This window comes from Orbicella franksi, chromosome 15 (assembly GCF_964199315.1).
Source record: "Orbicella franksi chromosome 15, jaOrbFran1.1, whole genome shotgun sequence".
NCBI classification, from domain to species: domain Eukaryota; kingdom Metazoa; phylum Cnidaria; class Anthozoa; order Scleractinia; family Merulinidae; genus Orbicella; species Orbicella franksi.
The window spans coordinates 3,052,767-3,075,530 of NC_138159.1; the positions used below are offsets into that span (position 1 = coordinate 3,052,767).

The window sequence follows — 22,764 nt, forward strand, 5'->3', positions numbered from 1 at the left end:
CAATCCCTTCTAGCAAATTTTACTAATGTAATACCAGTTTTCATTCTGTTTACCCTTACTGTCAGCTCTTGATTCGGGTTCCGCATTTGACTGACACTGCTAATCCTAGCACTATGCGGACACGTGCCACATATGCACCTAGTAAATGGCCTTGCTCACCGTGAGTCTGTCCGTAGCTGTGGTTACAGCGTCCAACCAGTGTGCAGAAATTCATAAATGCGACTCCTGTCACAGACGTTGGTTGGTATCGCACGCGCGTGACAACAACCCATTTCTGCCCCTCTCTCTCTTCACAAAACGTTGCGTAGCGTTGCGTGACAGGGAGAAGCCCAGAACTGGACTGGCCCAAAAGTACAATTTACATCTTTCACACGCCCTTTTTTTTTAATCAAACAAATTGCAAAGAAAAAACAGTTTGGTTTTGCGCTTACCTCCATCACGACCTGAGAATCCGGGCCCTCCCTTCTCACCTGGCGGCCCAACAACAGCGTCACCCTTCTCGCCTTTTGGTCCGGGCAATCCCGGAGGCCCTCGAGGGCCTCGCAAGCAGGTCCCGTTTGATTTCGAAACCGGCGCGTCCTTACACAACACCTGGGAGAAAAATAAAATGAAAAGTGTTTTAGGAAAGAATAGCACATGGTAAGACCATTTTGGTAAAGCAACCTGAATTCCACCCATGTACATGAAAAGATATTTGTACCGGACTAGCGAACTAGTGAAAGAATTACTCTGCTCCGAAGGGTGTTCGACTTCACAAAGACCGCAATTGTATGATACGTTGATACCTTCAATATTTCTGTATGTATCTCACTAAGTAATAGTAAGCAGTACGTTGGTTCTCACCTGGGATGACGACTGAGAACCTTTTGTGGAGTTGTGTGACTCCCCTTCTATCCGGGCAATGACTGTATCGTCGGTAGGGTCCAATACGTCGACTGTAACAGGAGATGCAGTTGTAGTCTTGGCAGCAGTAGATGTGCTTTTGCTGGTTGGTGAACGCGAAGTCGGGCCACCCACAGTAGCTGAACTTGTTATTGTACTCGCAGAGGCAGTCTTTGAAAGTCCTGCTCTATCCGTAGTTGGCTTGGGAGACGTTTCTTTACTTCCTGTAGTAGGCCTTCCGGTGACACCCTCAGTAATCACTTTAGCGGAAGTGCTAGTATCTGAAGAATATTTAGTAGAAATAGTCGTTTCTGTCGGTGTGTTTACTACAGTAGTTGATCCTTCAAGTGTTTTTGGTTTGGTAGTAAAGTCGACATCGTCCGCTGTGCTTAAGCTTTTCGTAGTGGAGGATATAACAACCTTAGCTGTCGTAGGAGGAATACTGCTTGGAAATGCACTTGCACTAGTCGAGGGGCTTGTCGTAGGGGAGTCCCCGGTTGGTTTTCTTGTATCTGGGACAAAGCTCATTGGCGTAGAAGCTTCTTCGGAGGTTTCTGTTGATAGTGCTGCCCTTGTTGTAGTCGTGTCCTCCGTTGGAGGCTCTGGTGTGCTGGTTGACGTGGTATCAGCTTCTTCAGAAGTTTCTGTTGTTACTGCTGCAGTTGTTGTGGACGTGTCCTCAGTTGGAGTTTCTGTACTACTGCTTGGTGTGGCATCAGCTTCTTCAGAGATTGCTGTTGTCTCTGCTGCACTTGTAGTGGACGTGTCCACAGTTGGAAGCACTGTCCTGCTGCTTGGCGTGGTATCAGCTTCTTCAGAGATTGCTGTTGTAACTGGCGCACTTGTTGTGGACGTGTCCTCAGTTGGAGGCTCTGTACTGCTGCTAGTAGTGGCATCAGCTTCTTCAAAGATTGCTGTTGTCTCTGCTGCACTTGTTGTGGACGTGTCTACAGTTGGAGGATCTGTACTGCTGCTTGGCGTGGTATCAGCTTCTTCAGAGATTACTGTTGTCTCTGCTGCACTTGTTGTGGACGTGTCCTCAGTTGGAGTCCCTGTACTGCTGCTAGTCGTAGTATCAGCTTCTTCAGAGATTGCTGTTGTCTCTATTGCACTTGTTGTGGATGCAAGCTCAGTTGGAGGCTCTGCATCGCTGCTAAGGGTGGTTGTTTCCTCTGTGATTGATGTTGTAACCTCTGCACTTGTTACAGACGTGTCCTCAGTTGGAGGCTCTGTACCGCTGGTTGGCGTGGCATCAGCTTCTTCAGAGATTGCTGTTGTCTCTGCTGCACTTGTTGTGGACGTGTCTTCAGTTGGAGGCACGGTACTGCTGCTTGGCGTGCTATCAGCTTCTTGAGAGATTACTGTTGTATCTATAATACTTGTTGTGGATGTGTTCTCAGTTGGTGGCTCCGTACTGCTTGGAGTGGTATCAGCTTCTTCAGAGGTTCCTTTTGTAACTGGAGCACTTGCTTTGGATGTGTCTTCAGTTGGAAACTCTGTACTGCTGCTAGCAGTGGTATCAGCTTTTTCAGAGGTTCCTGTTGTAACTGGAGCACTTGCTTTGGATGTGTCCTCAGTTGAAAACTCTGGCGTGGTATCAGCTTCTGCAGAGATTGTTGTTGTCTCTGCTGCACTTGTTGTGAAGATGTCCACAGTTGGAGGCTCTGTGCTGCTGCTTGGCGTGGTATCAGTTTCTTCAGAGATTGCTGTTGTCTCTGCTGCACTTGTTGTGGACGTGTCCACAGTTGGAGGCTCCGAACTGCTGCTTGGCGTGGTATCAACTTCTTCAGAGATTGCTGTTGTCTCTGCTGCACTTGTTGTGGAGGTGTCCTCAGTTGGAGGCTCTGTACTGCTGCTTGGCGTGGTAGCAGCTTCTTCAGAGATCACTGTTGTCTCTGCTGCACTTGTTATGGACGTGTCCTCAGTTGCAGGCTCTGTGCTGCTGCTTGGCGTGGTATCAGCTTCTTTAGAGATTACTGTTGTCTCTGCTGCACTTGTTGTGGACGTGCCCCCAGTTGGAGGCTCTGTACTGCTGCTAGTCGTAGCACCAGCTTCTTCATAGGTTGCTGTTGTCTCTCCTACACTGGTTGTGGACGTGTCGTCAGTAGGAAGCTCTGTATTGCTGCTTGGCGTGGTATCAGTTTCTTCCGAGACTGCTGTTGTGACTGGTGCACTGGTTGTAGACGTGTTCTCAGTTGGAAGCTTGGTGCTGCTGCTTAGCGTGGTACCAGCTTCTTCATTTATTGCTGTTGTATATGCTGCACTTGTTGCGACCGTAAACTCAGTTGGAGGCTCTGCATCGCTGCTAAGGGTGGTGGTTTCCTCTGTGATTGATGTTGTAACTTCCGCACTTGTTACAGACGCGTCCTCAGTTGGAGCCTCTGTGCTGCCACTTGACGTGGTATCAACTTCTTCAGACATTGCTGTTGTCTCTGCTGCACTTGTTGTAGACGTGTCCTCAGTTGGAGGCTCTGTGCTACTGCTCGGCGTGGTATCAGCTTCGTCAGAGGTTGATGCGGTATCTGTTGCTCTTGGTGTAGATGTGTTCTCAGTTGGAGGGTTTGTACTGCTGCTTGGCGTGGTATCAGCTTCTGTACTAGCTGCTGCACCTGTTGTGGAGGTGTCCTCAGTTGGAGACTCTGTACTGCCGCTTGGCGTGGTATCAGCTTCTTCAGAGGTTCCTTTTGTAACTGCAGCACTTGTTGTAAATGTGTCGTCGGTTATGGGCTCTGGAGTGCGGCTTGTTGTGGTATCAGCTTCCTCAGAGGTTGATGTTGTAACTGCAGCACTTGTTGTGAACGTGTCTTCCGTTGAAAACTCTGTACTGCTGCTTGGCGTGGTATCAGCTTCTCCAGAGGTTTCTGTTGTTACTGCTACACGCGTTGTAGATGTGTCCTCAGTTGGAGGTTCGGTACTGCTGCTTGGTGTGGTGTCAGCGTCTTCAGAGCTTGCTGTTGTCTCTCCTGTACTTGTTGGGGAGGTGTCCTCAGTTGGAGGCTCTGTACTGCTGCTTGGCGTGGTATCCGCTTCTTCAGAGATTGCTGTTGTCTCTGCTGCACTTGTTGTGGACGTGTCCTCAGTTGGAGGCTCTGTACTGCTGCTTAGCGTGGTATCAGCTTGTTTAGAAATTGCTGTTGTCTCTCCTACACTTGTTGTGGAGGTGTCCTCAGTTGGAGGCTCGGTACTGCTGCTTGGCGTGGTATCAGCTTCTTCAGAGGTTTCTGTTGTTACTGCTGCACTTGTTGTAGATGTGCCCTCAGTTGTAGGCTCGGTATTGCTGTTTGGCGCGGTGTCAGCTTCTTCAGAGCTTGCTCTTGTACCTACTGCATTTGTTGCTGACGTGTCCTCCGTTGGAGGCTCTGTACTGCTGCTTGGCGTGGTATCAGCTTCTGTTGTAGCTACTGCACTTATTGTGGCCGTATCATCAGTTGGAGGCTCTGTGCTGCTGCTTGGTGTGGTATCAGCTTCTTCAGAGATTGCTGGTGTAACTACTGCACTTGCAGTGGACGTGTCCTCAGTTGGAGGCTCTGTACTGTTGCTTGCTGTGGTATCAGCTTCTTCAGAGATTGCCGTTGTAGCTACTGCACTTGTTGTAGACGTGTCCTCAGTTGGAGGCTCTGTACTGCTGCTTGGAGCGGTATCAGCTTCTGTTTTAGCTACTGCACTTGTTGTGGCCATGTCCTCAGTTGGAGGTTCTGTACTGCTGGTTGGCGTGGTATCAGCTTCTTCAGAGATTGCTGTTGTATCTGTTGCACTTGTTGTGGACGTGTCCTCAGTTGGAGGCTCGGTACTGCTGGTTGGCGTGGTATCAGCTTCTTCAGAGATTGCTGTTGTATCTGTTGCACTTGTAGTGGACGTGTCCTCAGTTGGAGGCTCGGTACTGCTGCTTGGCGTGGTATCAGCTTCTTCAGAAGTTTCTGTTGTATCTACTGCACTTGCGGTGGATGTGTCTTCCGTTGGAGGCTCGGTACTGCTGCTTAGCGTAGTGTCAGCTTGTTCAGGGACTGCTGTGGTATCAACGGCGGTTGTTCTGTGCGTGTCCTTAGTTGGAGGCTCGGTGCTGATGCTTGTCGTGGTATCAGCCTCTTCAGAGATTACTGTTGTTTCTGTTGAACTTGCTGTCAACGTGTCCTCAGTTGGAGGTTCTGCACTACTGCTCGGCGTGGTATCCTCTTCTTCAGAGGTTGCTGTGGTAACTATTGTACTTGCTGTGGAGGTGACCTCAGTTGGAGGCTCTGTACTGGTGCTTGGCGTGGTATCAGCTTCTTCGGTAATTACTGTTGTATCTATACCAGTTGTCGTGGACGTACCCTCAGTTGGAGGCTCGCTGCTGATGCTTGGTGTTGTATCAGCTTTTGTGACTGTTGCACTTGTTGTGGACGTGTCCTCAGTTGGTGGCTCTGTATTGCTGCTTGGCGTGACTTCAGTTGGAGTCTCTGTACTACTGCCTGTTGTGGTATTACCTTCTTCAAAGATTGCTGTCGTAATTGCTGCACTTACTGTGGACGTGTCCTTCGTTGGTGGCTCTGAACTACTGCTTTGCGTGGTATCAAGCTTTTGAGAGGTTTCTGCTGTTACTACTTCACTTGTTGAGGACGTATCCTGAGTGGGAGGCTCTGAACTGCGGCTTAGCGTGGTCTCGGCGTCTCTAGAAGTTTTGGTGGGTTCTTGCACTTTGGTTGAAATGGAGTGCCTTGTTGTAGTTAGAGCTGCATCTTTGTTCAACTTGTCTGAAGACTGGAATTGTGAAAAATAGCTTGTATTTGATCTCAGAGCCGCTTTATGCTGCGAAGGCCTTGTTGTTGGAATTAATTTCTAGAAGAGAATATCGGAAGCGATATTAGTTTTATTGCCTTTTTATTGCCTGGCTGTCAACTGTACCCTCTGAGTAGAATTTAGGTCGGCAATTACCTCTCGCGATGAGACGCCATCGCCCATGAAAATGAGTGTTCTACACGAACAAGTGCTACAACTTTTTGGACGGAACTGTCGTTTCGGTCAAAAACCTGCATTCATCTAGTTCTATACAGGCTCGCACATGATCCCGTTACAGTTCGCCTCTCAGTGTTACATTTCTAACGCCAGCAGTCAAGTCAAGTCCAAATAGGAAAAGAGGACACTTCACTGTCGTAGTTCATTTTACAATTGAAACAAAATAATTGGCAGTTTGCGCTGTTTGTTCTACAAGCTGAAGAATACGGTCGTACCGTTCTGCCTTGACGCACAGGGCCAGTTAATACTGACGAAACATTTTGTGAAATGAAGTTTTCGGAAAATTGTCTTGTTTAATTTAGACGTAGGACGCAAGTGTAGAGCAAGGCGGAAAAGCGAACAAATTACTAGTACAAGAGATTAAAGTGCCCGATAAATGGTGTAAAAAAATGGCAGTATTTCCGCGCAGTAATTAAGTAAATTATACTCAAAGGCGTCGAGATTATACCGCAGGTCCCAACTGATAGGACCTGAAGGTTACCTGCCTTACACTCCTGACGTTGAGCCTTGCTGGGATCCCTGTGCATGGCCAGTTCTGCTATGTCGCCCTATAATGGAAATTAAACTCCATTAGCGAAACGAAATCCAGTCAATTTGTAATAGAAACAGAGAACCTTACGTCTGTTTCTTCCGTATGCAGAGGGTTTATGTTAACATCTATGCAATTCCAGTAAATCACGATCAGGAGGAACGAAGATGCTCTTGTAGCGACTACAACCATGGACAAATTGTGTTGGAAAATGTACAAAAACATGAAATCGTAACCGTAATACCTATAGAATAAGTGCCAGCACCCCATTCTCCCTATCAATGTTGGAAAACGGTAAAATGCAATCTTGCGTTAGATGGAAGTGTAATGTTAACATTGCACAGGAATAGCGTAGAGTCGTAGAGCTCTACGAAAATTTCTACGCCAAATCTAGCTTCATAAAACGGGCGCCAGTTGGATGGGGAAGGGCAAAATGCGTATAGAATGACGTTTTTCAACCCTTGTGACCAAGGTTGTAGGTCGGAGTATTCATACACTCCCTGAATGGGATGCTCGTCCATCATTCTGCCAGGTTACCCTAACAATTTACTGACACCCATTAATGTTCCTGATTGAAGAGACCACCTACGTTAGTAGTACCCTGCCAAAAACGCAACACCAAGACCCCGGGGAGTGGAGCTCAATCCAGCTCAGTAAAACAGTCTTGGACGGATGGGGAGGGGAGAGGGTAAAATTACATCTTTCTCCGAAGACAACATAAACGTTTCCATGTCGTTATCAAGAGAAAGTTTTCTCTGGACAACAACTTACAAATTAAACGAACCCGCAGAAACGAGCCAACGCTCTTCATGACAACTTTTTTTGGTCATTGTCAGGTAGTTTACACTCTCTCAGAGTGACCCAAGAGATGCATTAAATGAAAAATAGTACCTCGCAAAGATTAAAACAATCTTGCACAACAACAGCCTGATTCTTAGACGGTCCGTCGTTGCTCGCTCTCACCGCGTCAAAGCAAGCAACCTCGGATGTTCTGAGAATCAGGGTAGTATAGCACACCATTTCATTAGGAACGAAAGGGTGAACAAACGTTCTCAAGTACATGCAGAATATCGGATATGGTGAACACAACTTTCACCTTCCAACATATTTGCGATCAGGGGGCGTCCCTTCTGTTCGCGATATATATGGGTTATTGACCAAGCGTGGGGTCAAGATGGCTGGATATAGGCCAAGCTCTTTTTTTGTGTTTATGGACTGAGGAGTCGAGGTCAATAAACACGCAAACGAAGAACTTGGCCAATATCCAGTCATCTTGACCTCATGCTTGGCCATTAAAGGATTTATTATATGGAAAAAAAACCCATTTTCTTACGGGACACTCCCGATCGGTCAAGATAGCGCCATCATGCCCGCTCGGGTAGCCAATCACAGCGCAGGATTCGGTTCATCTTGCCCGGTCACGGAGCTAGCCATAAAACAAAGGAATTATATTCTCTGCATCAATCAGGCACTCACCTCAAAAGTACTCAAATGAGCCCCAGCGGTCCAACCAGCCCGTCCAATGTACAGAGCACTGTACGATGGAAGACTGAGGACGTCAAGGGACGAGGGCCCAAATTTTGTTTCAATTTCCTTACAATCGTGGTAAAATGTGACGCCATCTTTTTTAATACTGAACGCCAGCCACGTCCATTTGCCGGTTATGTCCGGCACAGTGAATTCAAAAACAGTTTTCGTCCTTGCATTGTTTGCATGGATCAAGCTGATGGTGGTGTCTCTTGTGAAAGACCCACTTCGAATCTCGAGCCCCAAAATGACACCTCCGGCGCGATAATTAGGCAAAATAGCGAAAAGTACTCCGAGATCAGCGCGCTTTGGGCGAAATGCTACAGTGACGGAGAATTCTGTGAAGAATTGCTTGGGAAAAATGTAGCGTGCAAATCGTCCCACATTCGCTATGGACCGGAAGTTAAAGGCAGGTTTTGTGTGGGGTCCCTTGGTGAGCGACACTCCAAGCGGAAGTGGCTCTCCTATCGTTCCAAGCAAATCGATGTCCGTGAGACTGCTGTCGGCGGACCCTGCAACGAATTGAAGTGGATTGTAAATGTCCAAGGTAAAACAGCATGAAAAATTAGAAATTTCACCATTTAAATACCAAGTATTTAAGCTACGACTTGCTCCATCCGATTTTGCCGAGTAGCTCAGTTGCATTGATAGCACGGCGGAATTGAGCGTCGTGATTCAAATCTCACCGAGGTCAAGAATTTTCTCTTTGATTCCTTTACAAAGGAATCCCGCTTAACGGCCACCTCGTTACTACAGTTATTACTAGCCCGAACAAACGCACAGTCAGTCATTTTCTTACATTAAAGAAACACCTTTTAATCCGGTCACCTCGTTAATACGGCTAGATTTTTGTAGCCCGCAGGTGACCAAAATAATGGAGTTCCACCGTAGTTTTGTTTCCAAACTAACGCACTGGTGTCTCTTACAAAAGCTTTAATTCCTGCCGTGTTTTATCAGTTTGTAGTTTCGTTTCCTGTGTATTACGTTATCTCACTCTTAAAAGAGGATTCGCAAAAAAAAAAACAACCACTGGGAAAACGGCATTAGATCCGCACGTTATCTCACACAAACAGCAAGTGACCTATATTAACGTTGAGAGGCTTATTTCAATGATCCAGATGACTTAATTTTAATGTTCTATGATTGGTCAGGCCCGAGGAGCAACGTCCGAGGGAAGCAGTCAGTTAGGTCATAAATTCTACAATGATAGCTAAAGTCGCTTAAAAATAATGGTCTTAACCTGTATGGTATGCAACACGACAAACTGAGCAGTATCAGGGGCTTTGAGATGTGAGATAATGATGTTGCCTTAGCGGCCAGAAGTCCCGGACGGGTAAGCAAAAAACCTCATTTCCATACAATACATTAATCCCTGGGGAGCAGGGATGGCGCAGTGGTGAGAACACTCGCCTCCCATCAATGTGGCCCCGGTTCGACTCTGGTCCGGTGTCATATGTGGGTTGAGTTTCTTGTTGTTTCTCGCCTAGCTCCGAGGGTTTTTCTCCGGGTTCTCCGGTTTTCTTCCCTCCAAAAAACCAACATCTCCAAATTCTAATTCGATCAGGATAGAGGACCTGTATGAAAACCAGCTAAGGCTGACTTGGCTTCCTCTCTAAATATTGTAACCTTTTTAAATCCCTCTCTTAACTTATTGAAAAGTTGTCGGCAGTGTCCCACGATACAGAGCGTTGTTCCCTATAGCTTAATGAATAACAAAGAAGCAGACAAACAGGCCAAAAAACAAATAAAAACTGAACCACAGTCGAAAAAAAGCAGGAGGATAGGAACCTCGATAAACATCACCAGAAATAATCCGTCTCTGCAATCTAAAAGATATCACAATCCAATTTAATTAATCTGCCTGTTATTTTAACCTTTGACTTAAGATAAACATTTCTCAAAAAAAAAAATGGAATCTTGACGCCAAATCTTTGAATCGTTGTTATTCATAAACTGTACCCCGAAGCCACCTGTCTGTCTGTTTCGTCAGAGAAAGAGGTGCCCGAGAAATTCAAGTCGCCATCTTGAAATATAAGAGCAAGTCTAGCGAGAGAACAGACTAACCCATTTTCCCTGCTTTACAGATCTCACTTGCATTTTTGTCAATTGATTCGATTGCCGATGAACAGATCCGAACGGATCACGAGCAGCTATTTTTCACGTGTAAGGTTGTCCACTGTTTAGCTAAAGCGCAAGAAAAGTGAGCAAATGAAAATTAGCAGTTTTCGAACAAAATCACTTTGTCGCGTCTTTCATGGCACTTTGGTTATCTTGGCTAGGATATTTTATTGAAGGATTAGGCTCATACTCTTGATTAGAGCATTAGCAAAGACTTCAAACTTAGTTTTATAAATTTCCAATAAGGATATCTCTACAAAACGTTTTTATGATTCGCGTTGCATTGGACCTTGCCTAGGATCTATTAAACCCAGCGCTGCCTACGACGTTGGCGAGGAACATTCCTTCAAAGAATAAGATTGGTATAAATGGAACGTCTGGGCTCAGTTTGTGTTCAGGATTTGCGCTAATCCGTTTACGGACTTTACGGACAACCGAAACCAACAGAACACAGATTCCGAAAGAAGTAAGCCATTTCAGTCTTTCCGAAAGTAAGAGCGAGCCAGATGTTTCATGCAACTAAACTTGACCTGACAGGATTTGAAAAGAAATATTTCACATTCTTTCTTACAGCATCAAAGCTGTCATTAAAACGTGAACGTGACAAGAACTTCTTTGATCTTTAAAACAGAAAGAAGGCGTCAAGCTAAACGCCTTGACACTCTAGGTCATGGTTTTTAAAGCAGTTTAACAACCGAGTGTCGTAAAACCAAAACCAGAGTCAATCCAGGGAACCAATCAGAACTCAGAGCACATACATGTAGCCGACGCAAAGCGCGGGAAAACGCGTGCAAGCAAGTCACGACGGCAAGTTGGCGCCAGTGGTTTAGCATGGTAATGCAAAACCAATTCAAAAGGAAGCAACTGCGAATTACTTTCGACACTCAAGTGAAAATCTTTTTTGTTCAGGTATCACATGTATCTCATCTTTTACAGGTTGACCTTTGCCGCTTCTAATTAAAGAACAGGCAAGGTTAATAGAAAAGCATGCTCGATGAATGAAATCCTTTTGAAGCTTGTGATCTATTTCTTCAATTCTTTAGTTTGCATTGCAGAGGTTGAAACGACCTCTAGCTTATTAAAATTAGATTGGAGTGGACTCGACGCTAAACTGGATTATGGATTAGAATGTGGAGTGGACTGCGGGAACTTAGGACGGTGGATTTTCCAGAGTTAGCAAAGAACGCAAGACTTCGTATTCCCACATATTTTGCACTCTGCCACAGATCCACAAACCAAACCCGGTCTATTAGATTATCATCCTTCTTCGATACATTACACTCCAGTTGATCGCACAGAAACAGAATTGTCACTGAACTGACATCAACGGCACGGAATTACAACAGTGCGCTCAAGGTGTTTGCAACATACATTCATCCGCGCTGTCTAGACGATAACTACGGACTTATCGTGAATATTTCTGATATCGTCTCTTCGTTACACACCGCTCTTAGGCTATCGATTGTCTGAATCTCAGAGTGCACCATATGTCTGATTTAAAGTTTGACAGTTTAAGTACACCTGATTCTCTTGGACGTTACTTGTATGTCGGCTCAGAAAGTCCTTTGCCCCGTGGGGTACTCTGTAAATCTTTGGGTAAGGTGTGCCGCTGAGTGTGAGGTGTACTGCAATCCTTGCCCAATACTAGACCATCATCAAATTGATTTTGCAACTCTATTCAAGCACCAAAATCCCCTACCCTATCTTAAACTAGCTATTTTTAATGCAAAAACTTTATCACTATCGTAGTCCAACATACGCTCGCTTACAAAGTCACTTCCGAATTTCCATTTCTATTGTAGAGCCCCGGGGATAAAGAACTCCGATTTAGACTAAATTATTAATAGTACGGGATGTGAAGGGGGAAAGAAACAGAACTACAGCGTCCCAATTGCGATCTAACACCCTACCACACTCAACAATCAATTATGTGCTATTTATATTTTCTCAAGATTAAGCTCAAAAATGTTGAGATAAGTGAGATGGGATGCTCATGATATCTTCAAGATCAGCGGTTGTCATGCATGAACATGAACCATGTCATGTTACCTACCAGAATCTCGCAAAGCATTTTGACAATTTTGTCGGCGCTCAAGGCAACCAACATGTTTTATAAAAATATGATATTCTGTGGAATCAAGGGGCATTTCAACTCATTTAAGAGCGTCGATTCTCTGATTTTAGTGATATTCTTGTAGAATTAGAGCCTACGCCTTCAAAGTAAATTGTATTTGTTATAAACAAACCACAGGTAACCCAAGCTCAGTAGATGAGGGTCATTATAACTTCATGAAATAGTGAGAACATGAGAGCTAGACCACAAAATCTCCCAAATAATAATTAGTCATGACCTTCGCTATTGAAAAGGTCGTGTGGAAAATGTCTCTGATGCCTTAAAACATTCGTAATTGCCAATAAAATTTCGTTTGAACTCACCTATCTTGTTTTCTTGTCGTTTCGTACGATTTCACAACGTTGTGGCCGTGACTTAACAACGGATTAAGGTAACGCTTTTTCTGAGCAGGGTTGTTTTCCACCCGAAGACTTCGTTTCTTCGGTTGGAAAACTCTCAGGAAAAGTCTCAAACCAGCGCTGGAACGACAACAACGCTGTAAAATCATAAGAAAAGACAAGAAGACAAAACAGATAAGTTTAAAGTAAAAGTTCATTTGCCAATTTCGTACTTTTCGAAGCGACAGGATTACTTCCCATATGATCTCGAAGGTCATGCTTTATTATCAAGTAGGAGATGTTGGGGCCGAACTGTTATATTGGCGCAATTTCGTAAATTGATGATGATACTCGCGTTCTGAGATTGGGCTACCTGTGAACATACGTCACGGTCTTAATAGTCTATTGTAGGACCAGATGTTCAGTGAAGCTCCATGAAAAGAAAAAGTGGGAAAATATCATGGAGAGTTACTGACAGGCGAGGCTGCAAGAAGCGCAAAACATTCAGATAACCACGAAGAAAAGCTACCAGAAAACGGCTGTGCGAAACAGCTAATAAATAAATGTTTGCACGATAAAATCGGTGGTGTATACAGTTATGTTGCATATTCTAAGCATTTTACCAGGGCAGGTAGATAACAGCCTCACTGTAAAGAAAACGTAGTGGTGTTGGAGAGGTTCAAAGGTTATTTAAAACTTCAATCTTAAAATATTGCCATGCGTCGACTTGTGAAAGTTTATAGATCATATATAACATTTGTTATAGTTTGTATTTGATGCCAAAATTAAACTCTGAAACAACTTATTTATAGCAGCTCTGTAGCGGAGGGAGCTTAAAAGATAACGGGTGATATACGTCCGATATCTCACGAACACACGACATGGGAATTCCGAAAAAAAATTCTCTAGAAGTCGAAATATTTTCAATCAGCTCAACTTTAAGACTGTCTGAACTGCAAGAGACACAGTTTGTAAAGTTTGGAAGCCTGTCAGTGACTTTGATTGCGTGAAAAACTACTTATGACCTAACCCTTAATACTGCAAGACACTTCCGGTCGCCTAAAAGGGTTAACAACAAGATTTAGAATAATTGCAAATTTAATAAAGTTTCAAACCAAGCTGGCTAGCGGAAAGTTTAAAAAGAAATAAGTCGTCGGACTTATATCAGGTGAATAATGAACGACATCAACTGGTCCGCATGTAACACACCAAATATGTAATGTTTTCCCAACAACAGATGTCAGTTATCAACCAGAGAATCGTGCCCATAAACTAACAAGAAGATCACCTAAAAAAATTAGGTCAATACGGATGATATCAACCGACCGTGCGTTTTCGTTCAACATCTATGCGCATTTGCCTTACAAAGACTGCAACTTTTAGAACTGTGATATGGCAACCTGTGAACAAGCCTCTAAAAAACCAGCATGAAAATATCACGAGTGACTGTTTTGTCGCTGACTTATATATCGAACATGGGTTAACAGCAGGTATTGTACTCACGTTTAGAGCGTTCAAGACGCGGTGACCGAGCCCGTCCCACGGACGTAGTAGCATCGAGGAGACCCCAAAGCCAAACACAGCTTGATATGGTCAGAGGAACGAAAAAGCTGGCAAATCCACGTTTCCGTAGATCGATCCTCATTTTTCATGATGGACTTTCAGAACACATGCCTGGCGAATTGCTAGAGCAAATTAATCCTTACGACTATGCGGTTTAAGTTGGCAGGACAAAGAAAGGGCACGCTAGACGTAATATAAAGGCGTGCGTTATCTGATACTTTAGTGCTGTCGGCGCTTGCCCCGGACAATTACATGCGAACAGCTCTATTAATCCTTTGGTATATCAATAGCTTGAAGATTTGTGAAAGTTTAAACCTTCACGAACAGTTGTTGGTCGTCAGTAAAAGTCAGAGCGTGTTAAACTCCAGCATATCCCAACAGTGATCGGAATCTAATCTCTCTTTTCAATATCAAGACGTTGTCGTAGAGATAAGTGATGAGAATAAGAGAATTAGTCAACAAAATTTTGGACTTTTTGATTGTCTAGACGAGAGTGTAAAATTAATTCTCAAACCAAAAAAAAAAAAGAAATGTGCGGCACTCAAATAACTTGTGTTAGCGGTCCAACCCTAAAAATCAAATGGATAATTTTTTAAAAAACTGCCTTTAGAACACGATCAAGAGACAAAAGTACGTAGAAGACAGATATGCATTTTTCAAAGGCGAACACCGCGAGATCCTTATCTTAGATATAAGAGTGCTCCACTCTTCACAAAGATGTGCTTTTCCTAAATTCCTAGCTAAAGTTCACAAAAAACTCTGCTTCCGAGAGACGGTGAAATTTCCTTTCACTCACGTGAAGCAAACAACAAGTGTATTATGACAGAAAGAACCAGCCCATGACGCCACTGATTAGATGCCATAGAGGGCAAATTAAGACAGATTATCAAGGTATCTTTCATAACTGCGCGTTTTGTAAACTTATCAGCAACAAAGGACAGAGAAAGATCGCAATTACCAACGTTATCTACAGTGAAACATTACCCGTGTAAACAAATACCCGATCTTACGGGAGGTCAGTTTTGAATCTCGCCTTGTTAACACAACTTTTGTTAAACAACATATGATTTGTTATTTTACACTTGTGTGTTTGTACTGTATGTGTAAGACTTGACGTTCAAAACTTAAAGTCAACATAAGTGACAGGGATAGAGCTAGGTCAGTGGAACGAGTGCAAACCGCATATTTATTTATGGCCTTAAACTCGATTTTTTATTTCCCGCCCCGCCTTTGTGTTAGCAGATTATCGTTTAGCCAGGGCTCTTATTTATTTTGCTCGCATTTTTCGACTTTTTCATCATTATGCTTATGCTAAATATTTAAAAAATTGGAGAAAAGCATTTCTTTGTTCTCTGAAGTCCATCTGAAGAGCACCAATTTAAGGTTTTAAAGGAGGAAAAAAAACATTTTTGGGGAGATTTACAAAACAAAACAAACATGATGTGTAGTTATCGTCAAGTCCCAAAACAGATGATCAGATGAATGTCCTCTTTTTGAACCGCAAGAGCTCCATAAACATTCCAAATCCCTCCGAAATCGCCCAAATTAAGCCGAGAATTTGCCTGAAAGTTCAGTCACGAACTAATTTTCTGTACTGTACTACTGGACTGATTCCTTTACTATACCTCAGTATTGTGATCCACTATGCTCGTTATTCTCAGCGTATTCTCATACCTAGTATGTAAGCATGGGCTCTATATGGTCAAACCCTATTATGAAGCTTACACTGGTGACCTTCATCGTTGAATAACTTCCTTTGAATTTACACTGTATCGGACCTAAAAGACGCCGGAAAGTTTTGATGCATGTTTTAAAAATTATGTCTCTGCAGTTGCATCCCGTTCCCCACCCTCCATGTCTTTCCCTTAGCTATTGTGTCCTATAATTTACAGGTGCCGGATCTAAAGTGCCTGAGATGTAGTCAACGCCAGGGACAATGCGGGATAACGTGAATTAACAGTTTGCTCATCAAGAAAGGCTCGAGTTATCGGGAGATGGAAACAAATGACCGGAAATTAGAGAACAAAACGGTGTGTATTTCACAGCAAGTGTTAATAGATCTGAAGAAATAGTCAGTTACTAGTGCGGGACTATAAATCTGTGTCTGTCAATGATTCTGAAGTTCTTTAACCCATTAGACTCAATTAGACAAAGGAGATTCGAGCTATCGAGGGTAAAATTATAAAGAAACCGACCTTTTAATAATTAGCGAGAGGTTCAGTTCCAGTCACCATGTGGGTAAATTACAGTAAGTGTTAGAAGAAAATCCAGAGAGAATCCATTTTACTTCGAGTTAGCGCGCGTTTCGAGTTTAGTGCGTGATTCGAGTTAGCACATAAGCGTGTTCCAAAATCACATATCAACCCAGTTCTTTATTAACTTTGCAGGCATGCTAGGGTCCTAGCGGCATGAAGACTGTAAACATTGGATCAGTGCTAATATCAGCTTGTTTAACCGGGGACGTGGTCTTAATATTGGAGGAAATTTTACGTCATATCGTGCTTAAGGTTTCTAAGTCTTCTAAACATACGGTAACGATGGGCGCTTTTCATTCAACCAAAAACTCCAGTTTGAGTTTGGCCGAAACTTTCCTGTGTCGAATGGAACAGCATTTTCCGAAATTTGCGGAAAAAAAGACAACTTCGCGTGGTATATCCAAATTTTCGAAAATTCAGCAATTCACGGATTCCATACCATCCTACCCTTTTTCAAAACTTTTAAGGTTCGGAGTTTTTAATTGTATGAAAAGCGCCCGATGCAAAATTGAACTCCAAGGTACACAGAAAGTTGAAATTACATATTCACTAGATGAAATGAACCGGCATTGTATTGTTTAGAGGGGAAAAGCCATATAGATGCAGTATTTGTTGCTGCAAAATTCACCGCAGTGATGAAAAAACTTTTTCAAAACCTTAACGGAGAGAGCTAAGAAAGAACGAAGATTTTAACAGGAGAACAGTTCGCCTCCTACGTGATTTCCTCGCTACATACTAACAACGGAGCTACGAGACCTTGGTGAATATAAAATTCTGACAAAATGGAAAAACTGACCTCTTTCTTCGCATTTCCACTCATATGTGCCATTTTCCTGAAGCACAAAGAAGCAGAAATCTGGCGTAAGGGGACCGCCTAAATAAGAAAAAGAAAGCACAGAATTAAAACAAATAAAATTGTAATATATTGTAAGTTATTTGTTGTCTAGCAATGTAATGTAAGTAATGTAGGTAGCCGATTGTTAGTAAGTGTTGTATTGTAAAACCATTGCAAGTAATGTACCGTCAGTATTGTATAATAGCAATGTTTGGATTGTTATGTTAATAAAAAAGTACCGTTAATATATAATAATAATAATAATAATAATAATAATAATAATAATTATTATTATTATTATTATTATTGTCATTGTCATTGTCATTGTCATTGTTATTGTTATTGTTATTGTTATTATTATTATTATTATTATTATTATTATTATTATTACGCAAGGAGTCAATATTTTTCATTTGTTTGAATTCCAAGCGAAAAGGTCAAGAGACATTGCTTTGGAGCGTGGAGCACGCAATTAAAAGAGTTATCTGGACTTCAGACTTCTAGTTCGATTCTCATGGCGCGTTGTTGAAGAAAGCGCGTAACCAAAAATTACCGCGCCCAAATTCGGAATTAGCCAATCAGAAGCCGTGTCCGCTGTCCTGATATCCTGTGATATCAAGTCACTGACATGATATAACTACGATATCTTGCACATGGCCGAATTTGGGTACGGTCAATACCTAATGGTACACTCGTTAGGTCTCGCCAGGTGCATTTTGTCTAAAATACGTCTCGTCAAAATACGAACCACGATGGCTCGACCAAACTCACCAGATACTGTAAACTACCGCTGGTAAGCCCTGGGATTATACAACTTCGTAAGGGCTTAAAGATGGGCTTATAAACGGAGGGGCTTATATCCGAGGGGGCTTATAACCGGAATAAAAAAAAAAACGGTTTCGAAACGAGGTATAGCTGCACATGTTGATGGAAATAGGTTTTTCATTCACTGGTAATTAAGCTTTAAAACATGATAAAAACGAATTCAAAACGAAGAAAGCTAGAGGGGGGGGGGGGGGCTTATACCCGGATGTATTTTTTGGCTACGGGTAAATGGGCCTCTAACCGGGGGGTGGGGTGGGGGGGAACTTATAAGCGGCAGTTTACGGTATGCCGGGGAAACGTTCCAAAACAGTTCGATTAGGGATAAGAACAAAGACTGCGCACATGTTATGATTATCAGTTGAGTAAGGCGGGAAGAAAGTTTGGTGACCGGGGGCCCGTTTCCCGAAGGTCCCGAAAAGTTTTCGCACCCGGAAAGCCGTAGTAAAATCTCAAACCTTATGATTACAGAGCTGTTTTATTCAGGTATTCTTAATATGAACAGAGGTTCCCTTCATACCGAAGTTTCAGGCGTATCTACTTCTCCGTTTCTAGATACAGATGGACTAAAAATAACTTTACGGGCCCGAAAAGTTTCTGGGGCTATCGAGAAACGAGCCCCAGGGCCGGGTTGTTCGAAAGCCGGTAACACTAACCCAGGATTAAAAGAAAGCCGAAGTATTATTTTTTCTTGTACAAAAACGTTTTTCACTGATTTTATTTTGTGTAGATTAAGATTTTTGAAACTCAAACAACATGAACAGAAAACCACATCGCAAAGTCGCAAAACTCAAATCAAAATTCTCGCTCATCCTGGGTTAGCTTAATCGGCCTTTGAATACCCAGGTTTTAACGTTAAAATCGTGTTGTTTTCACGGGCAACTGGCTCCGTTTCTAGTGGCAACTTCTCGGCCTTTGACTCGTAGGCTACGCACGGCTGTTGATAGAGAGTTTAAGCAATGACGACGGCGACGCCAGTGGCTCTAAAAACGTGCTCAGGCTAAATATGCAATGACAATGTTCATTTCCAAACGGAAATACGAACTATTAGCCGTCGTCGTTCGCGTTCCTCAGACTACGCAGAACTTGTTCATTTCACGTTGTTGTTTTGTAGAGGACGGCAAAGAAATGTAGAAAGATTTTTAAGGCACGTGCACAGCTATTGTTTTGCTTATGAACCTTTTGTTTGGTGACGTTCTCGTTGCCGTCGTCGTCGTGGTTTGCTTAAGCTCAATATTGTTATCATTGGAAACGAGGAAAGTTGCCCTTGCCAACACCGCAATTTTAGAGCCAAAACTTCGTCGCCAAGTATTAAAGTACTAACCTAACTAGACAATAATGGAGGGCATGTAAACATAGCTCTGTTTTGCTTTCCGTAATAAGCTCTCATGCTCGAAGTTGATTGGTTCAACTGCATTTTATAAACGTTTTAATGCACGTTTGAGTGCTTGTCGTACCTTGTGTACAACCATAGAGCTCCACCCTCATTGATATCCAGGACTGCCACGTGATTGGTCGAAAACGGATATAACGTGCTGTGATTGGTGGATTTAGGTCATGTGACACAACAGCATCCTTGTCTGCGTTTCCGGCAAATACCTAGAAAAGTAAGGTGAAACATTGTCAGAGTTTATTTTAAGGAGCTACGTCACGGTTTGGGCATCTTGAAAATTTTAGCCTAAATTTTTAAAGTTCGTCGTTTGTAATCCGTGTTAATCCTCTCCATCCTTAACCATCCTTGTTACGTAATGGTTTATTATTATCTCTTTGGTGTTTTTATATCTTAGTAAAGTACTATTATCAGGTTTCGTTCAGTTGAACGGTAATTTTGTACGCAGACTGCTGTGACTGAGCTCCTAACCACTTCCAGCAATGTGGCTTGTGTTTGAATCACGGAGCCGGCGTCGTGAGGTTGCGTTGTTAATTCTCGTCATTGCTCCAAAGCTTTTTCTCCGGGTTCCCTGGTTTTTCTTCCTCCACAAAAAAAAAACAACCCAAATTCTAATCTAACTTTGATGCAAACTCTCCCCACCCCGGACGGGGGTGGTCGTCGTACCTTTTAGGGGTCAAAAAAGCGGTTTTGTTACCTCTTATAGGTGCTAGGGGTAATTAGGGGTAATAAGGGGTATTAGGGGTATTACGGGTAATTGGGGATATTAATGGTATTAGGGGTATTAGAGGTGCTACGGGAATTAGGGGTCACAGGGGTAATTAGGAGTATTAGGGGTTTTATGGGTAATTAGGGCTATTTGGAGGGTTAGGGTTAAGTATTAGGAGTAATTAGTGGTATTACGGGTATTAACAGGAATTAGGGGTATTAGGGGTATTAATATTAGAGTTATGAGTGGTAATTAGAGGTATTAGGGGTATTAGGGGTATAAGTGGTATTAGGGATATCAGGGGTATAAGTAGTATTAGGGGTATTAGGGGTATAAGTAGTATTAGGGGTATTAGGGGTATTAGAGTGGTAATTAGAGGTATTAGGGGTATTAGGGGTATAGAAAGTATTAGGGGTATTAAGGGTATTAGGGTTAATTAGGGGTATAAGAGGTAGCAGTAAGCGGTAAGCGGTAGGGGTAAAAGTGGTATTCGGGGTATTAGGAGTATTAAGGATATTAGGGATATTAGGGGTAATTAGGGGTATTGGGGGTATGAGGGGTATAAGGGTATGAGGGGTATTAGAGGTAATTAGGGGTATTAGGGTGTTAGGGTATTAGGGGTATTAGAGGTAATTAGGGGTATAAGCGTATTAGGGTATTAGGGGTATTAGGGGTAATTAGGGGTATTAGGGTGTTAGGGTATTAGGGGTATTAAGGGTATAAGGGGTATAAGGGGTATCGGGGGTATAAGGGTATTAGGGTATTAGGGTATTAGGGGTATAAGGTATAAGGGGTATTAGGGTATCAGGGGTATTGGGGTTATTAGGAGTAGTTAAGGGGGTGGGGGGCAAAACACTTCATAACAGGCACATAACAAGTTCATGAGGGGTGCTTACCATTTGTCAGAATAAACCGGTTGCGATGTCCATTGTATAATGGTAAGGGTTTTTCCAAAATCAGCAAACCAACCGAACGAGATGGCGCTTACCATTTGCAATTCGATTTCTCGTAATTGTTTTCGGCTGATGAGAGACTGGAAACTGGGAAATTTTCCAAATGTAGAAAATTTCCGCCGTTCCGTTCCGAACGGAAAAAGAGGACTACCTGTTCCATTTGACTTTCAACCGAAATTTCCGCATTTTTTAGCTAAATGGTAAGCACCCAAAATCTCTTCCGTGTCTGGTGAGTAAATAATTACGTTTTCTTTTTTGTTTTAGAGTAGACAGTAAAACCAACACTCCAAATTCCAATTTGATCGCAAAATGAGTTCCCGCAAAGTAGAAAAAATCGCCGATCCGCAAAATTAAACTCCCGCTAAAATTTCGCGCCACGGCACTTAAATAAAGCGATTGATTTTATTTATTTATTTGTATTTGTTAGATCATACCTTGTCCGTTACTTGTCCTTGTTCGACGTAATACTGGAAGGTCACTCCATCGTTACTGAACTGCAGTTTATACTCAGTCACCCACTCGCTGTATGCGCTGCTTCCCTGTGTAGCTACACGCGTGACCGTGGGGTACTGGACACCTAGATCAATCTGGAGCCATTGACTGGCGTCATTTGCGTCCGCTGACCAGGCTGTCCCAGTGTGTAGTCTGCTGTTTTCGGCGGCAAGATGGCTGTTGTATTCCGAAGAGGCGGTGATTTGAAGGTCTGAGATTGAACCACTCTCCATGCCAAGAGCGTCATGACATTCTAAAGGTTACAGAAAATCGATAAAAATGCGTTCATATTGACATCGGAAGGTCTTTGTAATTCTGTTGCACACTACAACTAGAGCATAGACCTTTACCGCATTCCATTTCAGCGCGTACGAAAAATAGTACTAGAGCAAGGTTGGAGTGAACATTTTCATACATTTGTTGCATTTTTGTCCACCCTGATCTCGACTCGGCGCCATTGTTTGTTGGAATGCGGGAAAGGTCTCTTTTGGAAAGGCGCGGAAGTGTAATGGTCAGCGCACCTGGACTCCGGATCGCCAGAGCGGACCTGTCTCGAGCCCCTAATCTGGGTCACTGCGTTGTCAAAGTACCTCTCTCCATTCAGAGCCTGGATGTTCGAAGCCCGATTAAGCTAACCCGGGGTTAGCGAGAATCAACTTTTCAGTGAAGTTTTCTGTTTATATTGTTGGTCCTTCAGTTTGGAGTTTGAATAATCTCAAAGTACACATAACATAAGCAGGGAAAAACGTTTTTCTACAAGAAAAATTATGACTTCGGTTAGCTTTGAATCCTGGGTTAGCGTTAACCGGTTTTCGAACAGCCCGGCCTAGGTGTAGAAATGGGTACAAGTGAGATAAATGCTGAGGGTAACAGTGCGATGGATTATCATCCCACCCAGGGGGAGGAGGAGGGATTAGAAATGTTCTCGTGTAAATCAGAGCTTCTGCCAGAGTTAATCCAATTAGTGACCTGGCCTAAAAAGTAACGAGAGCACACACAAAAAAGTTATTTTATGTAAAACATCGTTCTTTCGATAATTTTCTTTCAATTTCCGCTGAGGGGCAGTAACCCTATTAAACGATTAAACGATGAGCAAGTAACGCGGGTAATTTGGCAAACCCCTCCCCATCCCCCGTTTCTCCCCCTCTCCGACCTCTCCGGAAGGGCCTCGTGTGACGATCGTTCTCATTATACACATTCCAAAAACAATGGAACGTTTTTTTCAGTCAATACATATTTTGTTCAT

At 43.1% G+C, this 22,764-nt stretch overlaps 1 protein-coding gene across 3 annotated transcripts in view; it reads right to left on the reverse strand.

Moving 5' to 3' along the window:
- LOC145470538 (uncharacterized) overlaps positions 1 to 22,764 on the reverse strand; it is a 70,446-nt gene that overhangs the window by 35,319 nt on the left and 12,363 nt on the right. For 2 of the 3 annotated variants that reach the window (XM_081454345.1, XM_081454344.1), the window contains exons 3-9: positions 21,461 to 21,771; positions 19,432 to 19,573; positions 17,114 to 17,191; positions 7,880 to 8,442; positions 6,360 to 6,422; positions 844 to 5,697; positions 432 to 591 (exon numbers count right to left, since the gene is read on the reverse strand). In XM_081454345.1, the coding sequence (XP_081310471.1) occupies positions 432 to 591; positions 844 to 5,697; positions 6,360 to 6,422; positions 7,880 to 8,442; positions 17,114 to 17,191; positions 19,432 to 19,573; positions 21,461 to 21,751 (6,151 nt within the window). In that variant the 5' untranslated portion in view covers positions 21,752 to 21,771. The other variant, XM_081454346.1, reaches the window with a different exon arrangement.